The sequence below is a fragment of the Maylandia zebra genome, linkage group LG8 (assembly GCF_041146795.1).
Source record: "Maylandia zebra isolate NMK-2024a linkage group LG8, Mzebra_GT3a, whole genome shotgun sequence".
Taxonomy (NCBI): Eukaryota; Metazoa; Chordata; class Actinopteri; order Cichliformes; family Cichlidae; genus Maylandia; species Maylandia zebra.
The window spans coordinates 15,940,133-15,967,190 of NC_135174.1; the positions used below are offsets into that span (position 1 = coordinate 15,940,133).

At 41.7% G+C, this 27,058-nt stretch overlaps 1 protein-coding gene across 1 annotated transcript in view; it reads right to left on the minus strand.

The window, feature by feature from the left end:
- ngfrb (nerve growth factor receptor b) overlaps positions 1 to 26,279 on the minus strand; it is a 38,238-nt gene extending 11,959 nt beyond the window's left edge. The window contains exons 1-3 of the mRNA XM_004575440.5: positions 25,950 to 26,279; positions 20,488 to 20,629; positions 13,427 to 13,783 (exon numbers count right to left, since the gene is read on the minus strand). Coding sequence (XP_004575497.2) covers positions 13,427 to 13,783; positions 20,488 to 20,629; positions 25,950 to 26,003 — 553 coding nt within the window. The 5' untranslated portion in view covers positions 26,004 to 26,279. The remainder of the gene's footprint in view (positions 1 to 13,426; positions 13,784 to 20,487; positions 20,630 to 25,949) is intronic.
- Between the last annotated feature and the right edge of the window lie 779 nt (positions 26,280 to 27,058).

Consider the following 27,058-nt stretch of genomic DNA (forward strand, 5'->3'; position numbering starts at 1 on the left):
TACTGTTTTGCCTCTTTTCACCACAGCAAGTGTAACAATAAATACTTATTATGCTGACAAACACAACAAGCACTCCCACAACACTTGGTCATACCCCATCCTCCACCCTCCCCTCTCCCCAGGGAGCCATTAACGATGGTAAGAGCAAGTTGGTCCATCCAGTCCTGCCCACATTCCTCCAACCATTAGCAGACACATTCGCTCCTCGCCGCGGATGCGGAAACCTATCCTCGCCTGTCACTTACTTACAGTTACTCACAGCATGGACAGGAAATCAGGCTGTTGGTTTCAGAGGGCTCTAAATACCTCAGGAGAGCCGCTGAGTGCAAGGCATCCATTTTTTACTAATGAGGCGAAAACATTTTTAATGAGAGCTAACTTAGATCGATGTGCTGAGCTGCTGCGGGGATTTTAGCTGAAGGAAATTTGAGGAAGCACTTTATGGTAACAACAATTAACTGAACATCAAATCTACGTCGATGATTCTTAATCATTAACCTTTAAGGCCACAGCTTTTTCTCACTAACTTGTCTTAGGATGACACTTGTGCCCCATTAACCTGAAGCCTATGAGCTGTAAATGTAATTCTCAGTGCCGTACTCATTTGACACTTGACACACAGCGAAAACATTTGTTTTGTGTGCAGTTTTTTTTTTAACCCTGTTAGGTATTTACAAGCAGCCCAGATGCCTGTTTGTCTTCGTGTTACCTTGTTATTGTTGGTTCTTTGCCAGTTTTGCCTCCTGCTTAGCTCAGTAAGCCACATGCTTCTGTTTCCGGTGCTTTAACTCACTTAACACGACTTACTTGAAACCATTTTCGAGTATTATTGCCAAAGCCACAACATCCCTGGTCTTCACGCTTCCATATACTAACTCATCTTGCTTGTTGCATTTAAAGCCAAACTGTAAAGATCTTGGAAACTTTGCATATATAGTGCTTTTTTGTGGCTTTATGGGGAGTTGCACAATACTAGAGATCTAGTAGCATCAGAGACAGCTGAAACCTAGATTTACAGATGAGGCTCTAAAAACTTGAGGCTCATCATCCATCCAGTTCAATAACTTTTGGAAAGTCTGTATCATCATTTTTTTTTTTTATCCCATTCATATGTACTGATAGCTAACAAGACTTTGTAAATCTGGCATCCTGCTCTCATTGATATGTAAAGGAAAAAGTATGGATGACAGAAACAAAACAAAACAAGAGCCAGTTATATTATACGTGTGTGGGTTGCTGCTAAACTGGTGGATATATTATACCTTTATGAGTGGATGAAGTGCCTAAGAAATAGTATACATATAAACAGGCTTCTGGTGAATCACTACAAGATATCATGTTGCTTCCTGCCCTCTTCAATACTAGGTACCACACCATAGAGAATACACACACACACACACACACCACCATCACCGCCACCGTTACCACCATAGCGTGTTTGTTTCTACTTTCTTTACTTTCCAACACACACGTGCGCACGCTCACACAAAATCAGACACCGTCCCATGACAGAGAGCTGCTTTGTCCGGCTAAAAATATGTCCTCTCTCCATCGTTCCTCTTTATCCTTCAGTCTTTTCCCCACATTACATCTGGCTACACTTTTACTCATTCCTACTGGGCAATTCCTTTTCTGTCAGTCACTCCTATGATCATTTAGACCAGGGGTGTCCAACTCCAGGCCTCAAGGCCCGGTGTCCTGCAGGTTTTAGATGTGTCCTTGATCCAACACAGCTGATTCAAATGACTAAATTACCTCCTCAACATGTCTTGAAGTTCTCCAGAGGCCTGGTAATGAACTAATGATTTGATTCAGGTGTGTTGACCCAGGGTGATATCTAAAACCTGCAGGACACCGGCCCTCGAGGCCTGGAGCTGGACACCCCTGATTTAGAAGTTTTTTAATGTTGTTTTAATCATGATGAGCACTCTTGTGTAAGCAGGCAGCACTCTTAATCTGCACAAAGCTTTAAATAATAAGCTGTTTTCAATATAAGGCAATGGTGGCAAAGGGAAGCTGCTTCACTGGCATTATTTGTCTTCCCTCCCATCTTTTATCAGTGTATTTTTAATCTTTATTGTAAATGCTAGGTATATATATCGCATACAGGATATTATTTGTCTCACAGTTTAAACCAGGGGGGTTCCTCCGGTAAGAGCACGGCACGCCTGTCATTAAAACTATAAAAGTTGAAAGCTGCGGAGACGTCAAAATGACAGGCTCAGTCGGTTTTGAATTATCAAAACAATTATTATATTTATTGTTAAGCATTATCTGGCTGTTAGTGAAATTACCAGAGTTGTCTCGCTTGCTTTGTCTGATAGTGATTCACTTGTGACAGGAAATCCAGGCTCTTGTGCACATTAAGCGTGTAATAAGAACCTGTTGGTCTGTGCCCTTTACATAAGTACTATATAAGAGCAGCAGGACTGTGCATGCAGCTTGTGTTCACAGCAGCTGTGTGCTTGTTTGTGTGTGTGCAGCCACACCTGAGCTGAACTCGTCATTCCAACCGCTTGCGGACTCGTGCAAACAGGTGTTGCTGCAGTTTCAACACCGTATACTTTAAAGCCTGACTTATGATTTAGTCACAAAAGACAGGAGGGGCTCAGTTTGCCTTTCTGTAACTGCATTCCACCTGACTGCAGCCATAACAACCACAAATCCCTGCACATCAAAACCTGAAAAGACATTTGTATATTATTCATTATTCATTAAATGAACCACAACTATTTTTATAATAGTTGTTACAAATACAAACAAAGCAATGCCCTTCAAATACTGCAGAATGCTGTTACTCTTGTTTTGTCAATCTGTCTTTTGGCCTCTGGCTCACTTCCTACTGTATGCAACCCATCTACTCCTTCTGCACACATGCCTTAGACACACCCATGAATGTAGAGAGTGCCTGCGTGTGGGCACGTCTTTCTGCGTGTGTGTGTGTGTGTGAGTGACTGTTCTGCTGCAGAAAGTGATCAGCACTCGTAGAGGTCAACCAGAGAAACCCGAGAGTGCAGAGGAGTAACTCCATCGCTTTTATCGACCAGGCCGCATTCTCAGCATCTGCTCCTGTGCTCCACTCTCGCCAGCTTTCTCCATCTCGTTCTCTCCTGCAGCTCTTTATTTGTTTTCCAGTGTACTAATCTCATGCTGATGCATTTTCTCTTGTGCAGCTGCTTTCAACTGGTTGATCACTACCCTTAATGTAGAAACAAGTCTGTTTTTTTCCTACAATTTCAAATGACACATGCAAAAATTCTTAAAATGGCAAAAAGGTTGCGGTGGAAGGAGAATCCAGATATAGAGACAGGTGCAGTGGAGGTAACACACTCCCAGCTTTTGATTTGAAGATTGGAGTTTGAGTCCCATCGCAACTTCCTTTAATAGCTAATAGTTATACATTTAAAAGCTATTATGTTCAAGTTTTACTTTACAGTAAGGTCAAGCACTCAAAAGACTTAGGAAGAGTTAGGGAAATTCACAATCAGGTAAAATCTGGGTCAAAGTAAAACCTTTAATGTGTTAAACACACCGTCAAAAGGTGAAACTTTAACTGAAGTGCTTATGCAAAATCAGTTGCTCGTCACAGCCTGCATGACTTTATCACCTGTAAAGAATTTCAAAATGATAAATTGTAGAAAAGTGACAAAACTGCCTTTTTTTTCTCACACTGACAATAATAAAGTACACTTTCTTTCTTTCTTTCTTTCTAATGTAACAAATGACCCAATGCCGCAAAATTACATTAATGTCTCTCTTTATTCAATAATTCAGCCCTAGGCAGCTTTAAAGATAATATCAGTGAGAGAGAGGCTCAGTTTGGCAGAGACACATGCAATAAATCCCGATGAGGACAAAAGCCCGAGTCTCTGAACAGAACTTTTGGCAACGAAACGACGACACGAGCGAAAGCGCAAGTGTTGTGGTCACCCTTGCCACCAGAACTGCTCACTCATGCCAAATCACCTCTGAAGGTTTTTCCTGGAATCTCCGGGGCAAATTCCGGAATGATGACAGGAAAGTGAGTCAATCCCACACTGACAGCGAAGAAAAAGACGCAGTCAACTTTAAGATCTCCTTCATTGTTACAATGCTCATACTGTGTGGAGAAGGGTGCAAAGGGGTTAAAGAGAGGAGGTCAGCTGCAGCCATACAGAGATACAGAGATACAGGCCTGTGGATGTGAAGGGGACCAAGCTTTGGCAACACAATGAGTGACTGTGCAATACAAAGACAGTGAATTGTTTAGTCACTGGGGCTGGGGATTCTTCACAGCCACTGATGTGGTGATGCCTTGGACGCAGGAAATCGGGAATGTTGATGGCATTTTGTCATCCGTGGTTTCCCCAATTCATAGCCTGCTCTTTATCCTTATGGGGCCAACCAAACACTAAACTTCTCCCATACAGGAGTGCCATCCCATCCAATCATAGCTTAGCAAATCATAACGAAACAAGGGCCTGTCAACCGTTTCAATATCGTTACCCATTGAAGTGGTGCACGTGTTCCTCCAGACTTGATATTTTAAAAGTCTGGGGGATTTTCGTTATTGAAAAGCAAAAATACACGGGATGTTAGTGTGTCAGCGCTGACGCTTCAGCCACTGTGTGGAACCAAGATAAGAAAATAAACAGTTATAACAAAAGACCCCAGAAAAGATCATAGTTTGATCAATTATAAGCTCAAAAGACTTTTCATTTGTATTGAGAAATACAAAAGATAAAATATTGCTGCAAAAATGTTGATATTAAATTCTAAATTAACGTTATAGACTGTGCTTTTGACCGTTATAGGCCGTGGCACCGCATGAGAATTCATTCAAATTTAAGAACCCCCTCTGCAGATTCAGAAACGTCCCTTCTTTTGCTTCTTTTCCTTCGTCCTTCGAATTGAACTGCCGTGGCCCTGAGAGCTCTGCATGGTCCTTGTTAGTAGATTATGCTTTCTGATTTCTGGAGGGCAGCCTGTCGATTGTTAAGGTCAACCAAACTCCGGAAGGAAACTGCTCCCCTCCCCTCCTGCTAACCTATCAATAACCGAATGAACTTGGACCAATCACTCTCCCCTCCTCCCCCCTTTTTTTGTGTCTCTCTACTGAAACCATTGTCATATGTATACGTGTCTATAACTTATTAGTTAATTCTGGTGTCTTCGTAAAAATATCTCCTGTTTAAAAGAGGGTTTAAAAAAAAGCAAACAAACCTCTACATTTCCATCTACTAGCTCACATGAGTAATGTTCTGACTGACAGTTCACAGACTCCTCTGCCAATGTGAGAGGGGAGGCAGGGGAATCAGGGTTACGTGTGTGGTAGGGGATCTTTTCTGTTCGTTTGCCACAAAGATTACAGGAAAGCTAACAAGTTATTACTGAAGAACCTCAATTAACAGGTGGAGCATGGGTAACACGCCAAAAAAAAGAAAAAAAGACGCAGCTCTAGATAGGGCATTGACCTTGAGAAGGGTGATTGATGTGCCTGTTGGATTATTGCCAGATCTGTGCGTGTGTGTGTGTGTGTGTGTGCCAAAACTTTTTGCCCTCGCTGCCACAGAGCAAGAATTCGAGGCTCTGGTTGATAGATACAGCATGTCCCGTCAGCCCTGAGTACGATCTCAAGGAAGAACAGGGTCATGGAGCAAAACCTCTGTCTCCCACCACTTTGAGGGCTTTTAGCCAAAACCTCAAGATGATAAGAACAGGCAGTGAGTACTTTATCCTGCTCAATCATTGCTCAATCATACAGCTTTAACCAAGGTCGAAAGAGTCCTTGCAAAGTTGTGTTAACGTGGCTGCATTATCCTACTCATAATGCATTTTGAAATCATCTTTCTCTGAGCTTGATGGGCCTCACAAGAACCAGCCCTGCATCTCCATTCCCAAACCAAACCAGTGCTCAGCAAAGCAAACCACTGCATCTCAGGTAACCGAAGCCAACCATACAAGCCCTGTCTCCTTGTAGAGCACTAACTTGCCGTGACGAAGATAAGCTGCTCGGATTAGTGTATTAAGTGCTACAATAAAGGGATGTTGGCTGTACAAAGTTCAGGACTCTGACGCTTCAGAAAGAGATTTTATCCTTGGTCCCATGGAGGGATTTAGGCAACAAATGTATGTATGTATGGTTACCACTGCCTAAGGACAGGACCACGGATTCTTAAGTGAAAACCTTTAGCGAGCCCTTATGTGTCGTAAAGAGACCAATTTTCTGAAAACACATGCTACACCAAGGATCGGGTCCCCCAACACAAACACAGTAATATACTGTATGCGGTTAAGTGGCAGGAGGATTGCTGTGAATTATACATCAAGGAAACCAAACAACCTCTGGCTAAGCAGCTGCCACGACACAAAAGAGCTTCCTCATTAGGCCTGGACTCCACAGTCTATTTAAACCTGCAGGCCACAGTCTTTAAGTGATGAGTACATATCCTGGATAGGGAGGAACGCTGGTCTGAGCATGGAGTCAAGGGAAGCATTTGTGTGAAAAGGGAAAGACCACCTCTGAACTGCAGAGGGAACCTTAAGTTTGATTTAGACTGAAATATACACTGGCTTGCAAAAGTATTCGGCCCCCTTGAACTTTTCCACCTTTTGTCACATAACAGCCATAAACATGAATCAATTTTATTGGAATTCCACATGAAAGACCAATACAAAGTGGTGTACACGTGGGAAGTGGAACGAAAATCATACATGATTCCAAACATTTTTTACAAATAAATAACTGCAAAGTGGGGTGTGTGTAATTATTCAGCCCCCTGAGTCAATACTTTGTAGAACCACCTTTTGCTGCAGTTACAGCTGCCAGTCTTTTAGGCTATGTCTCTACCAGCTTTGCACATCTAGAGACTGAAATCCTTGCCCATTCTTCTTTGTAAAACAGCTCCACAACTGCCCTGTGACGGCCTCAGAGGTTGTCTAAGAGAATATTGGGAGCAACAACACCATGAAGTCCAAAGAACACACCAGACAGGGCAGGGTATAAAGTTATTGAGAAATTTAAAGCAGGTTTAGGCTACAAAAAGATTTCCCAAGCCTTGAACATCCCACGGAGCACTGTTCAAGTGATCATTCAGAAATGGAAGGAGTACGGAACAACTGTAAACCTACCAAGACAAGGCCGTCCACCTAAACTCACAGGCCGAACAAGGAGAGCACTCATCAGAAATGCAGCCAAGAGGCCCATGGTGACTCTGGACGAGCTGCAGAGATCTACAGCTCAGGTGGGGGAATCTGTCCACAAGACAACTATTAGTCGTGCACTGCACAAAGTTGGCCTTTATGGAAGAGTGGCAAGAAGAAAGCCATTGTTAACAGAAAACCATAAGAAGTCCCGTTTGCAGTTTGCCACAAGCCATGTGGGGGACACAGCAAACATGTGGAAGAAGGTGCTCTGGTCAGATGAGACCAAGATGGAACTTTTTGGCCAAAATGCAAAACGCTGTGGCGGAAAAATAACACTGCACATCAGTCTGAACACACCATCCCCACTGTCAAATATGGTGGTGGCAGCATCATGCTCTGGGGGTGCTTCTCTTCAGCAGGGACAGGGAAGCTGGTCAGAGTTGATGGGAAGATGGATGGAACCAAATACAGGGCAACCTTGGAAGAAAACCCCTTGGAGTCTGCAAAAGACTCGAGACTGTGGCAGAGGTTCACAACGACCCTAAACATAAAGCCAGGGCAACAATGGAATGGTTTAAAACAAAACACATCCATGTGTTAGAATGGCCCAGTCAAAGCCCAGATCTAAATCCAATCGAGAATCTGTGGCAAGATCTGAAAACTGCTGTTCACAAACACTGTCCATCTAATCTGACTGAGCTGGAGCTGTTTTACAAAGAAGAATGGGCAAGGATTTCAGTCTTTAGATGTGCAAAGCTGGTAGAGACATACCCTAAAAGACTGGCAGCTGTAATTGCAGCAAAAGGTGGTTCTACAAAGTATTGACTCAGTGGGCTGAATAATTACGCACACCCCACTTTGCAGTTATTTATTTGTAAAAAATGTTTGGAATCATGTATGATTTTCGTTCCACTTCCCACGTGTACACCACTTTGTGTTGGTCTTTCATGTGGAATTCCAATTAAATTGATTCATGTTTGTGGCTGTTATGTGACAAAAGGTGGAAAAGTTCAACGGGGCCGAATACTTTTGCAAGCCACTGTACATCGTAACCTACACTGTAACCTTCCATGCCATTCAATCAGCGTGCTGCCTGGACCAGACGTGCGGTTACATTTCAGGTGCACATCAGGTTACATGGAAAATGACAGCGTAGGGTTAAAAGGGGGGTTTTGGTTATGTTGTAAGTTACGATAAATCTAAATCAGGCAGAATCAGCTTTCTGTGGTTTTCTTAACTGGATGAATGATGCACGCATCGACTGCACACTTTCTTTGAGTAACTAAACTGAAAAATGCTGTAGAGGCTATGAGTAAAATGAGAGAAGCAAATATATCTAGTACTAACATCATTTTCTCATTATATTAATATGAAATTGGGGATTAGAAGGCCAGCATTTGGTATTCCTACAGCAATAATGCACATCAGTAGATGTCACCTTGTCAGGATTGTTATCAACATCGGTTTTAATTAACTTTACTTGTCCCAATGTTGTTGTGACCCCTGAAAGGATTGTGAGGAATTATATCATGTTGTTCCCTACACATCCCCCAGGGGGGAACTTATACTGCCTGATCACTCCACAACCCCCACCCCTCTCCACATACAAGGCTCTCATGCCCTTTAACCTTTGACATCGCTCGCTGGCCTGCAAAAGAGTGGAAGTCGTATCACACTTCTTTAGATAAGGATCTTGCCTTTAAATCTCCAACTCTGTGGGTCTACCCTGACATAAGTCTGGTCACTATTACCATGTTTAGCCATCAGAGATAGAAGAAGAGAGTGAGTTATTCCCCCTAAGACACAAAACATAGCATTAATCCCTGTGGAGCTAGACCTGGAGGAAATTGGATTTCACCCCACATGTCAGCTGAGTATTTATCCTGCTATATTAAACACAAGAGAAGGAAAATATAATCCAAAGAGTAAAGCAGAAGATCCAGTTTTATCTATAAAGGAAAATAACCCCCAGTATAGTCAAGCTGATGTTCTGGTCCTTCTACCTTGATTTAAATTACGTCTCCACCGTCTCAAGTTACAACTTGTCTTTAGTGGTCTGTGTGTTCCACTCATTCCCTCCACCTCCCTGACTTTACCCTTCAGGCCTGTGTCGCACAAATCCGCAGCATTAATGGATGTGGACGTCTGGCATTGCTACAGATTTGTATGCGCTGATAACGCTTCTGCTTTGGTAAAAAGATTACGTTCGAAATAAAAGGCACATGATTGGGTTAGAGTGAGGAACAACATATGACAATAAAGCCCATACACAGTGAGCTGTAAGTCATTCTGCCGGAATCACATTCATCATGATGTATGCTTTGTTCGTTATCTAAAGGATGTTTTTCGTATTGGGGCTCTGGCTTCTTATATCTTGATGTCGGATGAATCATCTCTCCAAACACCACCCTTTGCTTTCAGACCACAAGCTGATTCAAGCTGCCTTAAAGCGTCATCCTCAGTGGGAGATAATAGCAGCGCAGCACTTGGTAGAGAACAGCGATATATGTCGTGTCTGCTTTTGCTTATTAAATAAACTTCTCTCTCTGTATTTTCTCTGGTTCTTTTAAAGCCTGGCAGACACAAATGACTGATTAGTCTTCTGTGTTGCTTCTGTTTTCACACATTCTAGTTTCATGACTCCTCACAGTATCGGGTAGGTTATTTGAAATTTAAAAAAAGTCCAAACTAAATGCTTCTTATTTATTGGTTTATTTCATATCCACACACCTGCATCCATATCATCATGGTTTTGAGTTTCTATTGTATGTTTGGTAATTCTTCTACTGCTTTGCCATGCTTTAGGAATTAATGGAATTTACCACTGATTTGCTGAAATATGCAAGGTCTTCCCTGAAAAAAGCGTTGTCTGTATGGGAGCATATATTGATTTAAATCTGGTGTATATCTATCTGCATCAATTGTACCTTTCCAAAGCAAAAGCTGCCAGTTCCATAGAGACTAATGCACCTTCATACCATCAGCGATACTGTCAGAGGCTTTTTAGTTAAACTAAACTTTTTATTCATCTGGTCACAGAACAGTTTTCCACTTTACTTCAGTCTATTTCAAATGAGCTTTGGTCGAGAAAAAGAAGATGGCAGCATTTCTGGCTGATGTTCACAAATGGCTTCTTCTTTGTATGAAAGAGCTTTAACCTGCATTTATGGTTGACATGGTGAACTGTGGTCACAGACGATCATTTCTGGCAGTGTTTTTGAGCAAATGCATTGATTTTCATGATAGAGTCCTTCCTGTTTTCAACACAGTGCTCACCTAGGGCTTAACGTTAATCAGCATTCAATATTGTCCCTTGCGCACAGAGATTTCTTCAGATTTTCCTAATCATTTTATGATATTATGCACTGTAGATGATTAAATATTGAAATTCTTTGCTAAATACTCTAGGAAAATCAGTCTGTCCTATTCTGCATGTTTACTCCTGAGAGCTTCTCCCCTCTGCTCTTTTTATACCCAGTCATATCACTGACCTGTTGCTAATTAACCCAATTAGTAGCAAAATGTTCCTCCAGCTTTTCAGAACTACTTACTTTTCCAGCCTTCTGTTGTCCCTTTCCCAACTTTTTTGAGACGTGTTGCTGTCATTAAATGGCCTGTATTTGTATAGTGCTTTACTAGGCCCTAAGGACCCCAAAGCGCTTTACACATTCAGTCATCCACCCATTCACACAATGGTGATGGCAAGCTACATTGTAGCCACAGCCACTGGGGCGCACTGACAGAGGCTGCTGGACACTGGCTGCCACCCTCTGACCACCACCAGTAGGCAACAGGTGAAGTGTCTTGCCCAAGGACACAAGACTGACCGAGACTGACCGAGACTGTCCAAGACGGGGCTCAAACCGGCAAAATTCCGATTACAAGGCGAACTCCCAACTCTTGAGCCACGATCGCCCCACACAACAGCCTTATTTCTTCTTTACCCCCTGGAGTGAACAGACACACCAACATATCACATGACCGGTTTAAGATGACCTAGCAGCTAGACACAGCCCGAGTTTCAACTTTTGTTGAAAGTGCAGACTTTAAACTACATACCGGTTTTCATTATAACAGTGGAGTTATTTGGATTTCTTGGCAGTTTGATGTATACAAGTCCTACACCAAAAAAATAGATAAGAATTCAAAAGCAAAAATATTCTGAATCACATTTAGTGTTATATTTTAGATAGTTTCAGTGGATATTTGGGATTCAGGTATTTGTTTTAGTTTGATATTGCAAGGCACTATTTGCTAGCAATGGTTGGTGCAGCTCTCCCAAAAGTAGGATTAGATTTAGGTTTAGCATATATAGCAACTTCAACCTCAGAGTGTTGAATGGTACATTTACTCATTTCAAACATATGTTTTCTGAGTAATTTATGAGTTTTGGCATCATTGCATTCTTGTTATATTTACATTAAAATATCATTCCAGCTTCTTTGGGATTGGGGTTGAATTTAAGAATGGGTATTCTACTGATATACTCTTTGTGTCTCCTTACACACATTTTAATTTTAATTTACAGAACTAGTAATCCAAATCTAAAATTAGTTGTCTAACTCAGTGTTGGTCCAGCCTAAACAAATTAGTGCAGCAACAATTTCTGATTAATGCTAAAATCGCCCAAATACTGCAGTGGGACACAGGAACACTCAAGAGAAACTGTGCCTTCTTTGAATAAACAGGAAAAATTATGTCCTGTTATAATTATACCAAGCACATTCGACATTAGTTTCTCACTCATTATTGGCTCTTCTTTTATTTGGCCCCATGGGCTAAACCAAAAGCCCTCCTAGGCCAAAGAGTGCCATGGGAGGACATACAAAAGGGTCCCTTTAGCCTCAGACTGGCTCTGTGTTCGCCACTGTGATAACAACATCCTTCAAACCACTTTCCCAACAGACTGCTTGGCTGATCAACAGACTCCTTTTATTGTCACCTCACAAAAGCGTTGATTTAATCTTTGAGGCATCAGATCATTGGAATGAGCAGTGACTCCAGTCATACAGAATTCCTGATTTGGAGTGTGATACCCACAGGGTGCAATGGTATAAAAGAAATTCAGAGCCCTGTTTAGAGAAATGACCTTCTTCTAAACCCTCAACATAGAGTGTGGTCTTTGTTTCTCTCTTGGGATGAGTCGCTGAAGACAATGAGACAAGCTTCAGTGTGGCATTTAGGTCGATGGGCCAACAATGTGTATAGTGTCGAACTTAGATGATCTGATTATGAGGCTGACAGAGTGGATGTCAAGTGTGTTGTACATTTCTTTCAGTGTCGGACAGCGAATTTGTGCTCACGTAGTTTCATTCAGATCGTTGTGACCCTGAGCGACACACTTCATCACTCATCCTTACTCGGCACAGAAGCTGAAACTTGGTTGGTATTTAGATCAGGTCACCTCACAAAGCCATTTATTAGATAGCTGACAAATAACTATATGAATGGTCTTATCACATCACAAGAATACAAAATCAGCAAAGTGCTGTAAACACTCTTCTGAGAGTTTGGTCCATATTGACATGATAGCATCACAAGCTTTGGTGAGTCTGTGTGAATTGTAGCCTCAGTTTCCTGTTCTTCACTGACAACAGTTACATCCGGTGCAGTCTTCTGCTGCTGTAACACATCTGCATCAAATTTTAAACGTTGTGGGTCCAGAGATGCTCTTCTGTATACCTTGGTTTTTTTCAAGTGGCTGTTTGAATTACTGTTGATTTCTATCAGCTCCAAGCAGTCTGACCATTCTCCATTCTCTGACCTTTGATATCAACAAGACATTTTACCCAGATAACTGATGTTCGCTGGATATTTTCTCAGACCATTTTCTGTAAACTCCAGATATTTATAATTGTGTAGGAAAATCCCAATAGACCCCAGTTTCTGAAATACTCTGACCAACAACCACAAAGTCACTTTCTTCCCCATTCTGATGCTCAGTTTGCGTGCCTAATGCATTGAGTTTACACTATTTGATTGCTGAATAGATATTTGATGAATGGAAAAGCTAAGAGGTACTGGGTTTAGACTTATATTGTCTAAACATAATGAGAGTGTGGTGCTCAGGTGTCTGACTTTACATGGAACGTGAATTCCACACTTACAGCTTGTTGAGAAAGTAACACTTAAATAAAGAACTAGTCCGAGTACACAATCAGGGCGTTATGCCAAGAAGCTTGTTTGGTTTAGATTGTTTGCTTTAAAATACATCATGAAACTTTTTTTTAACTGTATATACATGTGCCATTTGACCCATTAGACTTCATGTTGACAATATGAGCTACTTAATATGTCCTACCTTGGCAAACCGTATCGCCGAAAGGGGTGCACGACTCTAACTCCTCCACCTCATCACAGGTACTGCAAGGAATACAAGGCTCCCAAAAGCTTTCCTGGTCCGAGTAGGTGTCCCCAGTGCAATTCTCACACTTTGTGTCACGGTCATCTTCACAGCTGTACAGCATTCCCTGACCTTCAGGACACTTAGTGCAGGGTAGACAATTCTGCGAGATTTCATCCAGGTAGAAACCATAGTTGCACGTGCAAATGGCGTCGGCGGAGTCAGTGCAGGGAGTATGCATGCGCAATAGACCTGAGCACTGCGTGCAGGGCTGACATTCCTCTGTGTGGCTTGTGCTTTCTGAGAAGGTTTCACCTGAAGAAAGAGAGAAGAAAACTGACATGAAAGCTGTTCATTTAACAGAAAGATAAATACAGATAACATTCTGACAAAGCCTTTGCTATAAGAAACTACACACTCTTTTTGAACATTTCCACAGCCCATTCAGTTGGCCTCTGCAAATAGCTGAATGGCAGTCAGGCTCATTAACCAGTACCTAAAGCCATTAGGGACCTACAGTATGACTTTAGGTCATTACCTAAAGTTTATTGAGGCAACTGCTGTTGTGATTAATTTTATTGTATTTACCCATTGTTAGTGATACCACTTAGCCAAATAAGTCAAGAGTGTGTACATCTTATTTTCCAGCATCTGCAACCGCTCCAGTGATGTTATTGCACCCTTATTAAGCTGTCAACATTAGCTACACACTTTAGTTTAAATGAATTAATATTCGGCATTATTCAAATAACTGTACTGTGATTTGTTTTTAATGAGCAGGTTTCAAGTCTTTATTTTTATATTTAATATTTAAAATATAATATTTCATTTAGCTTTCTAAATATATTTAATTTTTTTTATTAATTTTAATGAGTGAGATTGTCATCTTGGGGAGAGTGATTACAAAGCACACAAAACACAGTGGATGCAGAAAAAAAAACAAGTTGAATAAAACAACCCAGACGTAGAAAAATGTTTTTTCCTTCACAACAAGCACATCTTAGTGAAATCCTTCGCACATTTTGGTTTTTGTCACTTCCACTGCTGTTCTGTCACGTTAACGTCTCCCCCGAATCACTTTTGTTGTCTTGTGTCAGCTTCTGTTTATTTGTTGTTAATTTTGTTGTGTGTTTTAGCGTTTTGTTTTTTTTCCTTTTTCTTAGATTTCAGTACGTTTGACCTCTTGGGGCCACTGTAGGATTCAGTCTTCCAAAAATCAAGTTGGGACAAGGGAATTAAGCTATAAGGTTATTTTTCCTGGTGGGCATATAAATGCAAAGAGGTCACTAGGAACAAGAAAGGACTTTAACAGTATTTCATAAAAGGATGTTTCTAGAAAATTATCATCGTTACTTGAAATGTTTTGTAAATGATATGTAGTGCAGTATATGTGCAAAACTTCCAGGACAGATATAGATGCAAAGGACACAATCAATATTGCATGTTTTATGGAATTGTATTTCGGCTAGATAGAGAACTGGGAAACCCACTAAATTATGCAACAGACCCATTTGTAAGAGCAGCTCGTGTGTGTATGTGTGTATTAGAGACTGGTGAATTTATCTTGGCAGAATCTAACTTCATAAATTCTGCCAAAAATGTGTTGTTGTTGTTTTTTTTATTTCCAGTTTCTGACTCTTGCAGAGTTGCAGTTTGTCCTTGGCTAATGCAAAAATATCAAATAAGTTCAACAAAATAAATACTTTTTGTGGAAACTGTGGAAAAGCATTGTACCATTTTTTTTATAAACTGCATAAAGCAAATATAAAGATCAGGTTGCTAATCTGTAGACTAACAGCACCAATGAGTATCTATGATAATGGTAAATAAGATGGAAGTGAACTGCTTCGATAAAGACATATTTTAAGATAAAGCAAAAGAAAACAAGTGCTTTAACTCTGAGGGTTATGTCCTCAACTACCTGCTTTGTGAGCAAGGTGGTGAAATGTGTGCAGTTTACTGTAGATTTTTTTCTTGTTTTCCCATCTTTAAAGCAAACTGAAATAAACTAGTCTCTTGTAGGAGACAGAAGGCTTTTGGTATGCAGTCTGCCATGACCCTCTGCTGTTCAGTGTCTGATAGCGTATCAAGTTTTTTTGGTCTGCGTCACTGGCCCACCAACCTCGGCGAATGCTCTGATGATGCAGAGATTACAGCAGAGATAGGGAGAGACAGACAGACACGGACGGATGGAGAGAAGAAAAGAAGGTCGTGTCATTTGAGAACCCGATGAATCTGTGTGTGCAGTTGTGCCTTAAATTGATGGTGTCAAATGTGGGTCCTTCACATTTTTTGTTTAATTCTGTCTTCAGAGGTGGACTATTGTCCTCCCTCTTTATGTGGGCCTGTTGCAGTCGTGTACTGAAACCCTACCGCCACCATCACACTCCCCCCTTGCCCCTATTATGTCCCACTACACCCTCCCCACTCTTGGACTACCCTCACTCCCCCTTCCCCATGAGTGCTCTCAGAGCCATTATCATAATGCCATGCATCAATAATGCAAGTCAATACATTAATAACACTAGGCTGTAGCATGGAGAGAAGAGCTGGGGGAGTGGGGGTTGGTTATGGTGCTGGAGGGAGGGGGAGTACTGACGGCCTCTTCGTGGTTCGGCGTATCATAACTTTTACTACTTGTTTAAAACTGAATCCTTCGCTTTGTTTTCAACACCCATAAAAGGAGTCCTGACTTTATTCTCTACGGCTCCGAATGTGTGTTAGTCTGTGTGAGTGTGTGGGAATTTTCCTGGACATATTTGTACGTGAGTGTGTGTGAACCATTTACTGAGAAGTTTGCCTTGTTTCTATTCCACTTCCACGTACAGCTGTACTTGTTCTGTTTCATCTCCACTTATCTGCTCATTCAGCCAAACTCCTCAAGGGCTTTGGCTAGCTATCTTTTTTAGCACTTCTGCCAGGATCCTGTTAACTATCTGCACTAAATGAAGCCTAGGAAGTCTGTGTCCTATAAACAGATTGGTGTGCAATCTGATTCTATTAAAAGTAGGCGATATGCCTGAACCAGCACATGGAAGGACACATGGTGGGTGGAAGGAAATGCGATGCTTTTGTTTTGAGACTCTCAGAGAAAGCAAAACTGTAACATATTATGGTTCCTCATGTAAGAGTTGAGCGGCACACAGGACATCATACCAATTCAATTAAATTCAATTTAAATTTAAATTCAATTTTACTTATTTGGAACCAAATCACAACAACTGTTGCCTTAAAGTCTTTATTATTATTATTATTGTAGAGATCCTAAAATAATACAGAGAAAATCCCAACAAGCGGTGACAGTGGGAAGGAAAAACTCCCTTTTAACAGGAAGAAATCCCCGGCAGAATCAGGATCAGGCAGTGGGAGCCATCTGCCATGATCAGGTGGTGGGGAGGAGAAGGAGACAGATCAAAAGAGGCTCTAGGAAGAGAGCCATAGATTAATAATAACTAATGACTGGATTCAGAGTGGTGTATACCACCAGTCATGAGTAAAAAATGTGTATTTCTAACTGGATGAAAAGTGGTTCCTGTAGGTTGCTGAGGAAAGCAGTCACACAAAGGGTGTTTCACCAAACACCTCCTTGTGATTGCTTTGGACTTCCACTCCTTGCAGGATTGTGGCGTTGCATTTACAAACACCTGAATGCTCCAAAGCAGAAACTGCCAGAATGTCTGCTTTTTTAGAGGTGATCACAATTGCTGATCATGAGTTAATCAAGGGTCTTTGATTATCAGCATCTGACTGCTACTTCCCCTCTTAATCCGTATGGAAGCAGTTAGCGTGTTATTACTTTTCCCCATGGTGCGTTTGCATTTCGGCTAAGTTTTTATCAAACAAAAGTAAACATGTGGTGTAATATGTCACCTTTTGTCATTCACCTAACGTTATACTTACCTTATTTTAAGACACATGTTTTTATTATGTCCCAATATGTAAACCCTTAGAGTTCAACGAGGGCATGCTTTCTTTTGATTATAACTGTAATTCTTTTGTAGTAAGCCTGAATAAAAAACCATTAATTATTAACACTAAACTGGAAACAGCTTCCAGCGTGTGGTTCACATGTTCTGATAAGTAAAATGCCACATATCCCCTTCTTAGTGTCAAGGTTGTTCCTACACCATGACTCAAAAGCACATGAACAAAACCAAAACTGAAACATGGGACCATCCAACGAGCATGTGAATGCACAAAAACTTCCCCCAGTCTAATAATACAGCACGGCCTGCGCTGTGATCTGACTTGGATGCCATCATGGGGAAACATCACAGCGATGATAAATGACATATTTTTACAATAAGAAACTTGTCTAAAATGTGTCCGGCCCTTGGGAAAGGTCACTAACGCTCATTCATGTTAATCTCACGAAGTAATTAATCAAACAAACTAACAACAGACAGTCTTTTTATTTTGTTTTGTAGCCTTTGCAACTAAATTTGTGGTTCTGAAGCAGGTGAAAGAAAAAGAAAGAAGCCACCAGCCAAGCTTTTATGCATATCACAAGACAATGTTCAGGCTGGCTTGTTAAAGCATCGATTTGATAAGCGCGCTGTAAATGGGCTGAATAAAGAAACTTCAGCTTCATATCTATGCGTGTGTTTTACAACATCATTATAACGTTATCTCATGAACAGATATCTGCTTGGCATTTCTCTGTTTATGAGCTCGAGCAGATCTTGTCACCATCTGTTTGTTCACGCCTGAGCTGAACCAGCGCTATAAGACTGATAATTATTATCCTTTGGGACATTTCAAATAACTATAATTTTAAGCAGACAACAGAAGCTTTTTTTAAAAGAAAAAATAGAAATAGAACAGAAGACAGTTTATGACAAGAAGTCTAGAACTAAACGCTTTTATGCACAAAAGCAACATATCATTAAGTTGTCGACTAACTCTAAACACTGAAAAACACATACATCTTTCAAAGAAGACCCGCAATCCTAAATAAATAAATAATCTACATCCACGTTCTCACGACTTCTCTCATGACCTGAAGTCTGAATCATTTTGTGAGTGTGGGTTTCCTTGGCTCATGGGTTACCATCCTCCGCTGGCTCAGGGAGGTTTGCAGCTACTTCCTGGCCTGGTTGCAGGATGGTTAGGGAATTCATGCAAGAAAAACTGGCTGTAGACCAAATGTGTCCTCTGTAGCTCCGGGATGACCTCAGATTCTAAATTTCCCAAAACATTTCATGCTGTTAAATTTTCCCTGTGCCAAAATGTGGAGCTGTACCACACTGAGAAGACTTTAAATACCTTTTTGAGCTCTGCAGTCACCATTCATGCTTACCAAATCTACTGTGACATAACAGCTTGTCTAATGCACTACACATCTTCCAACAGAGTTTTTTTTTCTCTGACAGAATTTGGAGCTGTTCCCGCTCTTGAATCCTCTCAACATCACTGTCCTCAGAAAGCCTTTCAGCCCAACAAAGCCTCTCTCCCTACATGGTAAAGGCCGTGAGGAGGGCAGAATACTGGAGAACAATTATGTCTGGCATCCTATTTACTTCCAAACATCCAAAAAAGTTTAATGCTTTAAATTAAATGTAAAAACATTAAGAAGTCTGTTACTGTCTGGCATACAACACCGTGGTTTCATAAGAGTGATAATCTAATTTCATCCACACTAATGTTGAGAGCTGTTTTGCTGGGTAATCTAGCTGGGAGCTGTTTTTAGGTGCACTTACATGATTCAAGGGATGCTATTGTCAAATCAAAGGCTAGCTGGACAGCCCTGAAATTCAAGAACTCAGAGCATGAATCGTAATGACTTTGAAGTCCTGTGACTTCAATAAAAAACATCATGCTTCGGAAACACTGTGTCTTAATAGCTCTGATGATGGCCTGATTATGTGGCGGGTCCATTTTTTCTCATAAAAAAATAGACAAATAAACAAATCAAGAGTGTGATGTGGAAATGTTAGCCTGATTTAAACCTGGATTTTTTTTGTATTGACCAGCAGGGGGGCTTACTAGGCTGTAAAAACAAGACAAATCATAGCAGTAATCAACCCAACTCCTTACTTCTTACGACATCTGTAAACACTTTGCTAATGAGTTTATGGTCTCAATCCTTAGTTTAAAGTCAATGGGAATGTAGCATGATGTTCATTTAGTAACTTATGGTCCCATTTAGTTTAAAATAGACAAAAAAAATCAACCTTCATATGTGCCTACTGGTTTCAAAAAGCTGAGATGTCAACGACACAAATACTCAAGCCAAGGCTTCTTTAACAAAGTCCACAAACCAGTGGGCAGAGTCATAGCTCCGTACATCTTTTGTATACAGTCTATGGGTAAACATAGCAGTAGAGACTGTCATGTATATGTCCTGTAGAATCATATTTATTATGTTTAAGGATGAACTGATTTAAACATAAATGTAATGTAAAAAACAACAATGCTGGAGAGCTTTTGCTATCATAAAACACAAAAAAATATAATTAAATTTACATTTTAAAACAGGAAAAAATAAATAAGCTTTAAAAACGGGCTAAAACTAAAATATGACACATGCTATACTACTATGAAACAACAAAGATTAACTCACTATAGCTGCTGATATCCTAATAACAAAATCTAGCTTTGCAAAAACTACAGAAGGCTGGTGTTGAGCCCAAGGATTTTGGATTTTAAATCAAACTTTGAAGGAAATTTGCATTTGATTTACAATCCTCCATAAACTGCTGTTGGAAGCATGTGTTTTCTCCAGGGACACACTCACAGCGGAAAGCTCGAACAAGTAGGAAGAAGACAGAGGGTGAATTTCAGGGCATCAGTTTATCATCTTCTTCTGTCAGATGAAACACTGATGATCAGAACCAGAGCCTACACGGCGTGCTCGTGGAGCTCTGCTCTGAGGCATGTAACCAGCACAGCTAGCTCATTCATTAATGTTTGAGTGCATGCGTCCGGGTTTTTTTTCTGTGTATTTGCATCAGAAACCCCTGAATCTACGAGTGTCCGTGTTCTCGTGACATTTAGACAGCTGTTTGTGTGATACTCACTATCGAGGCACGGCTCACAGACGGTCTGTTGGGCCCCACAGGGTTGGACGACACCCTCGCCGGGCTGACACTGCTTGCAGCATTCGCCACTGTGTGTATACTGGTTTGATGGACATGCTCCCTTATTGGCCAGGGTCCCAACCTGCAGAATGACAGCAACTCCATTAACAGCAGCAAATTGAAGATTGTCAGTAAAACACACACAAAAATAATTTTACAGATAAAGTTTAATGTTTTGTCTCAAGCGAAGCAATGTTTCATATTGTGCAACAAGCACACTTCATATAAACTCAGTCCCACACCGCTGGCTGAAAAGGCCATCATGCTGGAAAGAAGCCCCAGTATTTCACAAGAAAGAGCATTAGAAAGAAAGGAAAAATAAACAACGCTCTAGAAAACGGAAATCTTTCTTACTGTCTGGCATCTGCTTAGGTTTATTTTGGAAGGACTAAACTAGTTCAGTCACGGGGCCAGTGAGGACCCCGAAGGAAAGTGGGAAGAAAAATCAGAACAGTTGTGAGATGATTAATGGCAAAGCCTCACAAAACTGTCCACTTTCCACAGTCCCTTTTTCTGTTTTCTCTGCTTTTGTGCAATACTACGTTTTCTTTTCCTTGTCTGGCTTCAAATAAAAATAAATTGTAGAAACAAATAATTCTCTGGTTAAACTGCTTACATTTTTTGACACACGGGATCTGTAACTCGAGGTCACAATGAGGTCCTGCTTTGTTTTTTTTTTAAACGGTCACATGGAAGTTTAAGAAGCGAAGGCATTTATAAAGTGCGAGCACACAAAATAACTCATCCTCACAAAGATAAAGCTGGTCTTATCTACATTCTGCAAACAATAACCTGTTGAGTGCGTTATCAAAGCTGCTGACAGGTGAAGACATCTGTGTGTGTCTCTGCTCAGGCATAAATAAATGCATGACACTCAGGCTTGAGCCGGGACGTGTCTCTACATCTTACTACAACTCTTAAGACCTATGAGTGTGCATGGCCTTTGACATTATATCTAATAGCTAAATCTTTGCTTTCTTCTGCACACCTTAATCTCTAAATGTCACATGTCTGAACGATTTCAGACCTGTGGCACTCACCCCCATTCCCGCCAAATGCCTGGAGAGACTGGTCATTAAACACATCAGAGCTGCTTTTCCACCATCCCTGGACTCGCACCAGTTTGCATACAGGGAGAACCAGTCAACCGAGGATGCGATCGCCACAGTGCTGCACACATTACTGAAGCACTTGGAACACAGGAACACCTATGCACGGCTCCTCTTTGTAGACTACAGCTCGGCTTTTAATACCATCCGGCTATACAAACTACGTCCCAAACTCCACCAACTGGGACTTAACTCCTCTCTGTGCAACTGGATTGTGGACTTCCTCACTAACCGTAGACAGAGTGTCAGAGTGGGTAAGAACACCTCTTCCACCCTTGTGGTCAACACCGGTGCCCCTCAGGGGTGTGTTCTGAGCCCTCTGCTATACACTCTCTTCACCCATGACTGTATTTCCTCCTGCGCGTCCAATCTCATTGTTAAGTTTGCAGATGACACTACAGTGCTCAGACTTATTTCCAACAATGATGAGACAAACTATAGGACAGAGGTGCAACAACTAGAGTCATGGTGCCACGACAATAACTTGGTCTTAAACACCAAAAAGACCAAGGAGATCATTGTAGATTTCCGGAAGAGGGGTCATAACAACCATCTGCCTCTCTTCATTGGCAGTGAGGCGGTGGAGAGGGTGAGCAGTTTTAAATTCTTGGGGGTAACTGTGACCGAGGACCTGTCCTGGGGCAACCATATCACCTCAGTTGTACGGAAGGCCCAACAGCGCCTCTACTACCTGAGGAGACTGCGGAGCGCACACATTCCCAGATCTCTGATGTTGAACTTCTACAACTGTGCCATCAGCAGCGTTCTGACGTATGGATTTCTAGTGTGGTTCCCCAGCTGCACCAAGGCCGATCAGCAAGCACTCCAGCGGGTGGTGAAGGAAGCTGGCAGAATTATTGGAACAAGTCTGCCAGAGATCAGTAATATCTTCCCCACTCGCTGTCTGAGGAGGGTGCACAGTATCCTGCGGGACCAACATCACCCTGCGCGCCACCTTTTCCATCTGCTGCCCTCAGGGAGAAGGTACAGGTCTATACAGGCCAGAACATCCAGACTGGCCAACAGCCTGTATCCACAGGCTGTGAGGCTCCTGAACTCTCTGCCCCCCTCTCACGGACAATAACCATATCCAACTTCTTAATAGCAATGAACTGGTCTGCATTGGTGCATCATATCTTTATTCTCTTCCCCCCCCTGCCCCCCCCCCACCCCCCTCTTTCTTAAATAGATAACTATCATATCTGATATCATATCTCACAGTACAATAATATTGAATGGGTTGCATTGTTGTATTTTGTCATGTTTCTCAGGTCTTTGTCTGAATTTCTACGAACATTATTGCTAAGGATTGTCTTATTGCATTGGAGTCACACTGGGTTAAATATGTACACTTGGGTTTTAAGGGGTATTTATTATTTTCTTCTTTTTTTTGGGTTGTATGGAAGCCCCAAACGCAATTTCATTGTTCTTGACAATGACAATAAATAAATAAATACTAAATACTAAATACTAAAGCAAACAAGACAAAGTTACATACTAACAAAGCTTTATGTTTTCCTTTTCCGCATATACATGATGATTTTTAAGCTGATATATATGAAATCAGGACCGTCTGCTGTAAGCCAGTGTATGTCTAATGAGTTATCCCATTATTCATAGATGAAGGGTGTAAAGAAAATTGTGTCTCAGCCTTGTTAGACCACATTAAAACAATTTTTAAGGCACTTTTTTGTTTTTATTACTAAATGTAAGTCAGATACAGCAAATATACTTAGAGAGGACGGATGTGGGTATGTTGATGGGGGCATTTTGCGAAGGAGGTACAATCGCCTGACAGGCGTCAGGGTTCAGGTGTGTGTGGAATGTTACTGACGAGAGAAAGGAGCTCCAAGAAACATCAAATGTCCCCTCGAGCACCTCCACTGAGTCAGCTGGCAGATAATGTCCATGAGTGTGTGGATGGGTGTGAGCATGTACGCTTTCCTTTGGACCTACACAAACACATACTCGCTGTTGCTCTCAACGGTGTCACGGTTCATCGAACTTCAAGTCTTTGGTATTTAATTTTTCATCCTCTAAATGTTCAAGAATGTTTTCAGCCTCATGCAGGAACTTTTTATTTGAAATGTTCCATTAAAAAAATGCCTGGTTAGTTTGATTCATCTATTATTTTCATAAAAGTGCACAAACTCTGGGAAACAAAGACAGTTTATGTTCATCGAGTGAAGCTCCTAATTCTCCTCTGACTGTTGTAACACCAAATTCTCTCTGTGTGACCTGCAACACTTTCTCCATGCGGTGATTTAAGCCTCCAAAATGTTTCACTTTGTAGCTTCCTCACAACTTCAAAGCCCTTGCTCTCTTCCTCACCGCAGCTCACGCTCTACCTCACGCTCTACCTCACGCTCTACCTCACGCTCACCTTTCCCATCTGCACACGCTCATCACTCTACAGTAGCTGCTTCCCCTGAGCTGCCCACTTCGTGTACTCCACACACACCCAACCAAACATTCACATTCGTGCAAACACATTTACAAACCTTACATGTGAACAAACCTGTTCCAAAAGTCAAACTGACACCTTTGAAATGACTCCAAGTTCCAGCATTTTGACAACTGCGTCTTTTTTTGTTGTTGTACTTTTATTTTACCCTATTCTAGCTCCAGGTGAGGGTGTGCAGCACCAAGACGCCTCAAAGATGAATAACCGAGGTTAAAGTGCATCAGCAATGTCTGCTGGGCTGTGCAAACAGAAGAATTAGAGGGCAATGCGATGTTCAGCATACGGCTTGAGCAATAGAAAAAAGAAAAAGGATGCAGAGCACTGAGCAAGTTGCAGCTCGACTTGCACGTTTCCTGCTTTTTAGATGGAAATTTGTGGGCTGCATGCTTCAACTTTTGTCAGCCAATTTCCCTGAAGCAAAATCAAGAAGTAAGAAGAACACACGCGCGCACGCACACAAATGAATGCACAGAAGCATCTGGACACACCACTTTCAATGCTCCAACCAATCTTACTAATGCAACAGTCAATTTTAAGTTGGAGGCACTTAACCTCTGGACCTCTGCTGTCAGCGCTTGTTAAGCCATTAGAGTTCCACTAAACCAGCCTTCCAATAAACTGGGCTTAATTTTAATCCAGACGTGGACCCTAAACTGCTGTTGGCCCACTGGGTGCCAGTTACACGACAACCCCGTGCCTTCGCAAACAAAGCTGAATCATCACTTCATGGAGCGAGAGGCAAAGGGAGAGAAACAGACAAGAAGCGAGCCAAGTGAGCATGTAAGGGGGAAAGGAGGAGAGGAAAAGTGAGGGGGCTGGGAGTCGGTAGGAGGGTGGTTCAGACTCTATCAATATTACATGTGCTGAGCCAGCAGAGGATGTATACCCATCAGTGGGAGCAGCTGTCACGTATCAGTGATGCAGCCGGCTCCAAAAACCAAGACATTGACGAGCTCACAGCACAGGCTGACCGTGTCCATGTAACAGACAGTTTGGCATAGTTTTCATGAATCCTCATAAGGTGGTGGATTTTCCTTCCCTCTCCCACATGGTCATGTTTCCCCCCTGTCTCCCTCCCTCTATGTTTACTTCCATCTCCTGCATCTGCTTGTTTTTGCCTCTGTGTAGCTTCATCTTCCAGGCCTTCGCAGTGGTGAGAATCTGTGCATCGCCTAGAAATCGCCCTACAGATCATGCTTAATGTTTAACTTCCTGTATGCCCATTATCACAAGTTTGCCTCACAAACTCAGTAAATCGAGGAATTCACCAAAGTTAAACCAAACCCGGGCTTTACTGGTGATCTCCTCCACAGAGCCCACTGTTACATTGTTATTGTCCTCCTGTCTGTGGAGCCACATGTAACTGAGAAGGGTGGAACTACAGATCCACAACTGAGGCTATAGAGTATCAACCTGAATGGCTCCTGCATACATCCATTCTTGCTTCACAATGTCAAGCCAGGGCTGCGGGTGGGACAGGTGCAGAGACACGAAGGTGGGCACCACAAATACCAGTATCATCTAACACGACTGGGACTTTAAATCACAGAGAGAAAAGTAAAGATTTTCAGGAAAGTTTTCTCTCAAAAGGTGAAGGGCGTGACAGGCTGGACGGGAAGAAAAAATATTAATAAAAAGAAAATAAAACACGTGAAAGAGACAAAACGTCCCCCACACACTCGCACCAGCTTTTAACCACCTTCTAATGGGACCATGTTGATGCGCAACTGGCATGCTTTTTGCGCACGATGTGACAGGGAAAAATGTAACCAGGTGAAGTTGACGGCAAATATTTAACACCCACGATGATTATGTCAGAGAGTACTCACCGCTCCAAGCAACACTGCTACGAACACGCAATACATTCTGTGTCTTGTTTGCATCTTTCCAGGGAGGTCAGCCGTCGGATGCAGGGCAGAGTGATGCAGTCTTTAGTCTGCACTGAACTCGGTTGTCATTATTGTGTGTCTTTGCAAATCTTTTGGATTTTGCTGTTAGAGTAGGAGGAAATAAATAAGAAACTGTCCGAGTAAGTGAGCTGTGTCAGGTGTGAAACCCGCAGCGGGAAGTCACTAAGTCCGTGAGCCCTAGTTGCAGATGCGATCCACTCGCTGAGATTGACCCATCGGACTCACGCCTGCGTGCGCTTCTTTCCTCCTACAGCGTTTCATCTGGCAGAAGCGCTCAGCGGCTTCAGGGAAGGGCCCGTCTCCCTCTCCACGCCCACAATGTGCGCGCGCGCGCGCACTCACACACACACACACACACACACACACGAAATAGCTCTTTCTTTCTCTTTTTTAAATGGTTAAATTACGTGGTAGTTGCTGTTGAGTCGAACAAACCAAGTGTTTAAAAAAACCAGACTGCCTCCCGTCTAAATGAGCCTCCTTTGAAAAACTTCTGAAAGGAAGACATCCGTCAGACTGAAAACAGAAGTCCCTTCAGTCACACGGATGTACACCTACGGATGTCTGCAGCAACATCCACGCTGATGATGCACAACCAAAAACAACCAACCAACAAACATACAAATAAAAAGTTAACTTTAATGAGAGTCGTCTGTCCCAGAGGTGTCGAACGGGCGGGGGGGCAAATGAGCCCAGCAAAAAGTCCAATCCGGCCCAGTGCACAGCCTTGGATCAAGAGAAGGTGGGCATAAGTTTTTGGACTTTTTAACTCGTGTTTTACATACATATATATATATATATATATATATATATATATATATATATATATATATATATATATATATATATATATATTACAACAGAGTAATACATCAGCAATTAACAGAAACCTTTTTTCACTACTGTAGAAATTTCTGTTGTTTTTTTGTTTTGTTTTGTTTATTTATTTTTTATTTTGGTTTACAGTCCGTGCACGGTGTATTTTTTAAATGAGGCATTGTCTGTAAACTAACAAGAACTTTCTGTTT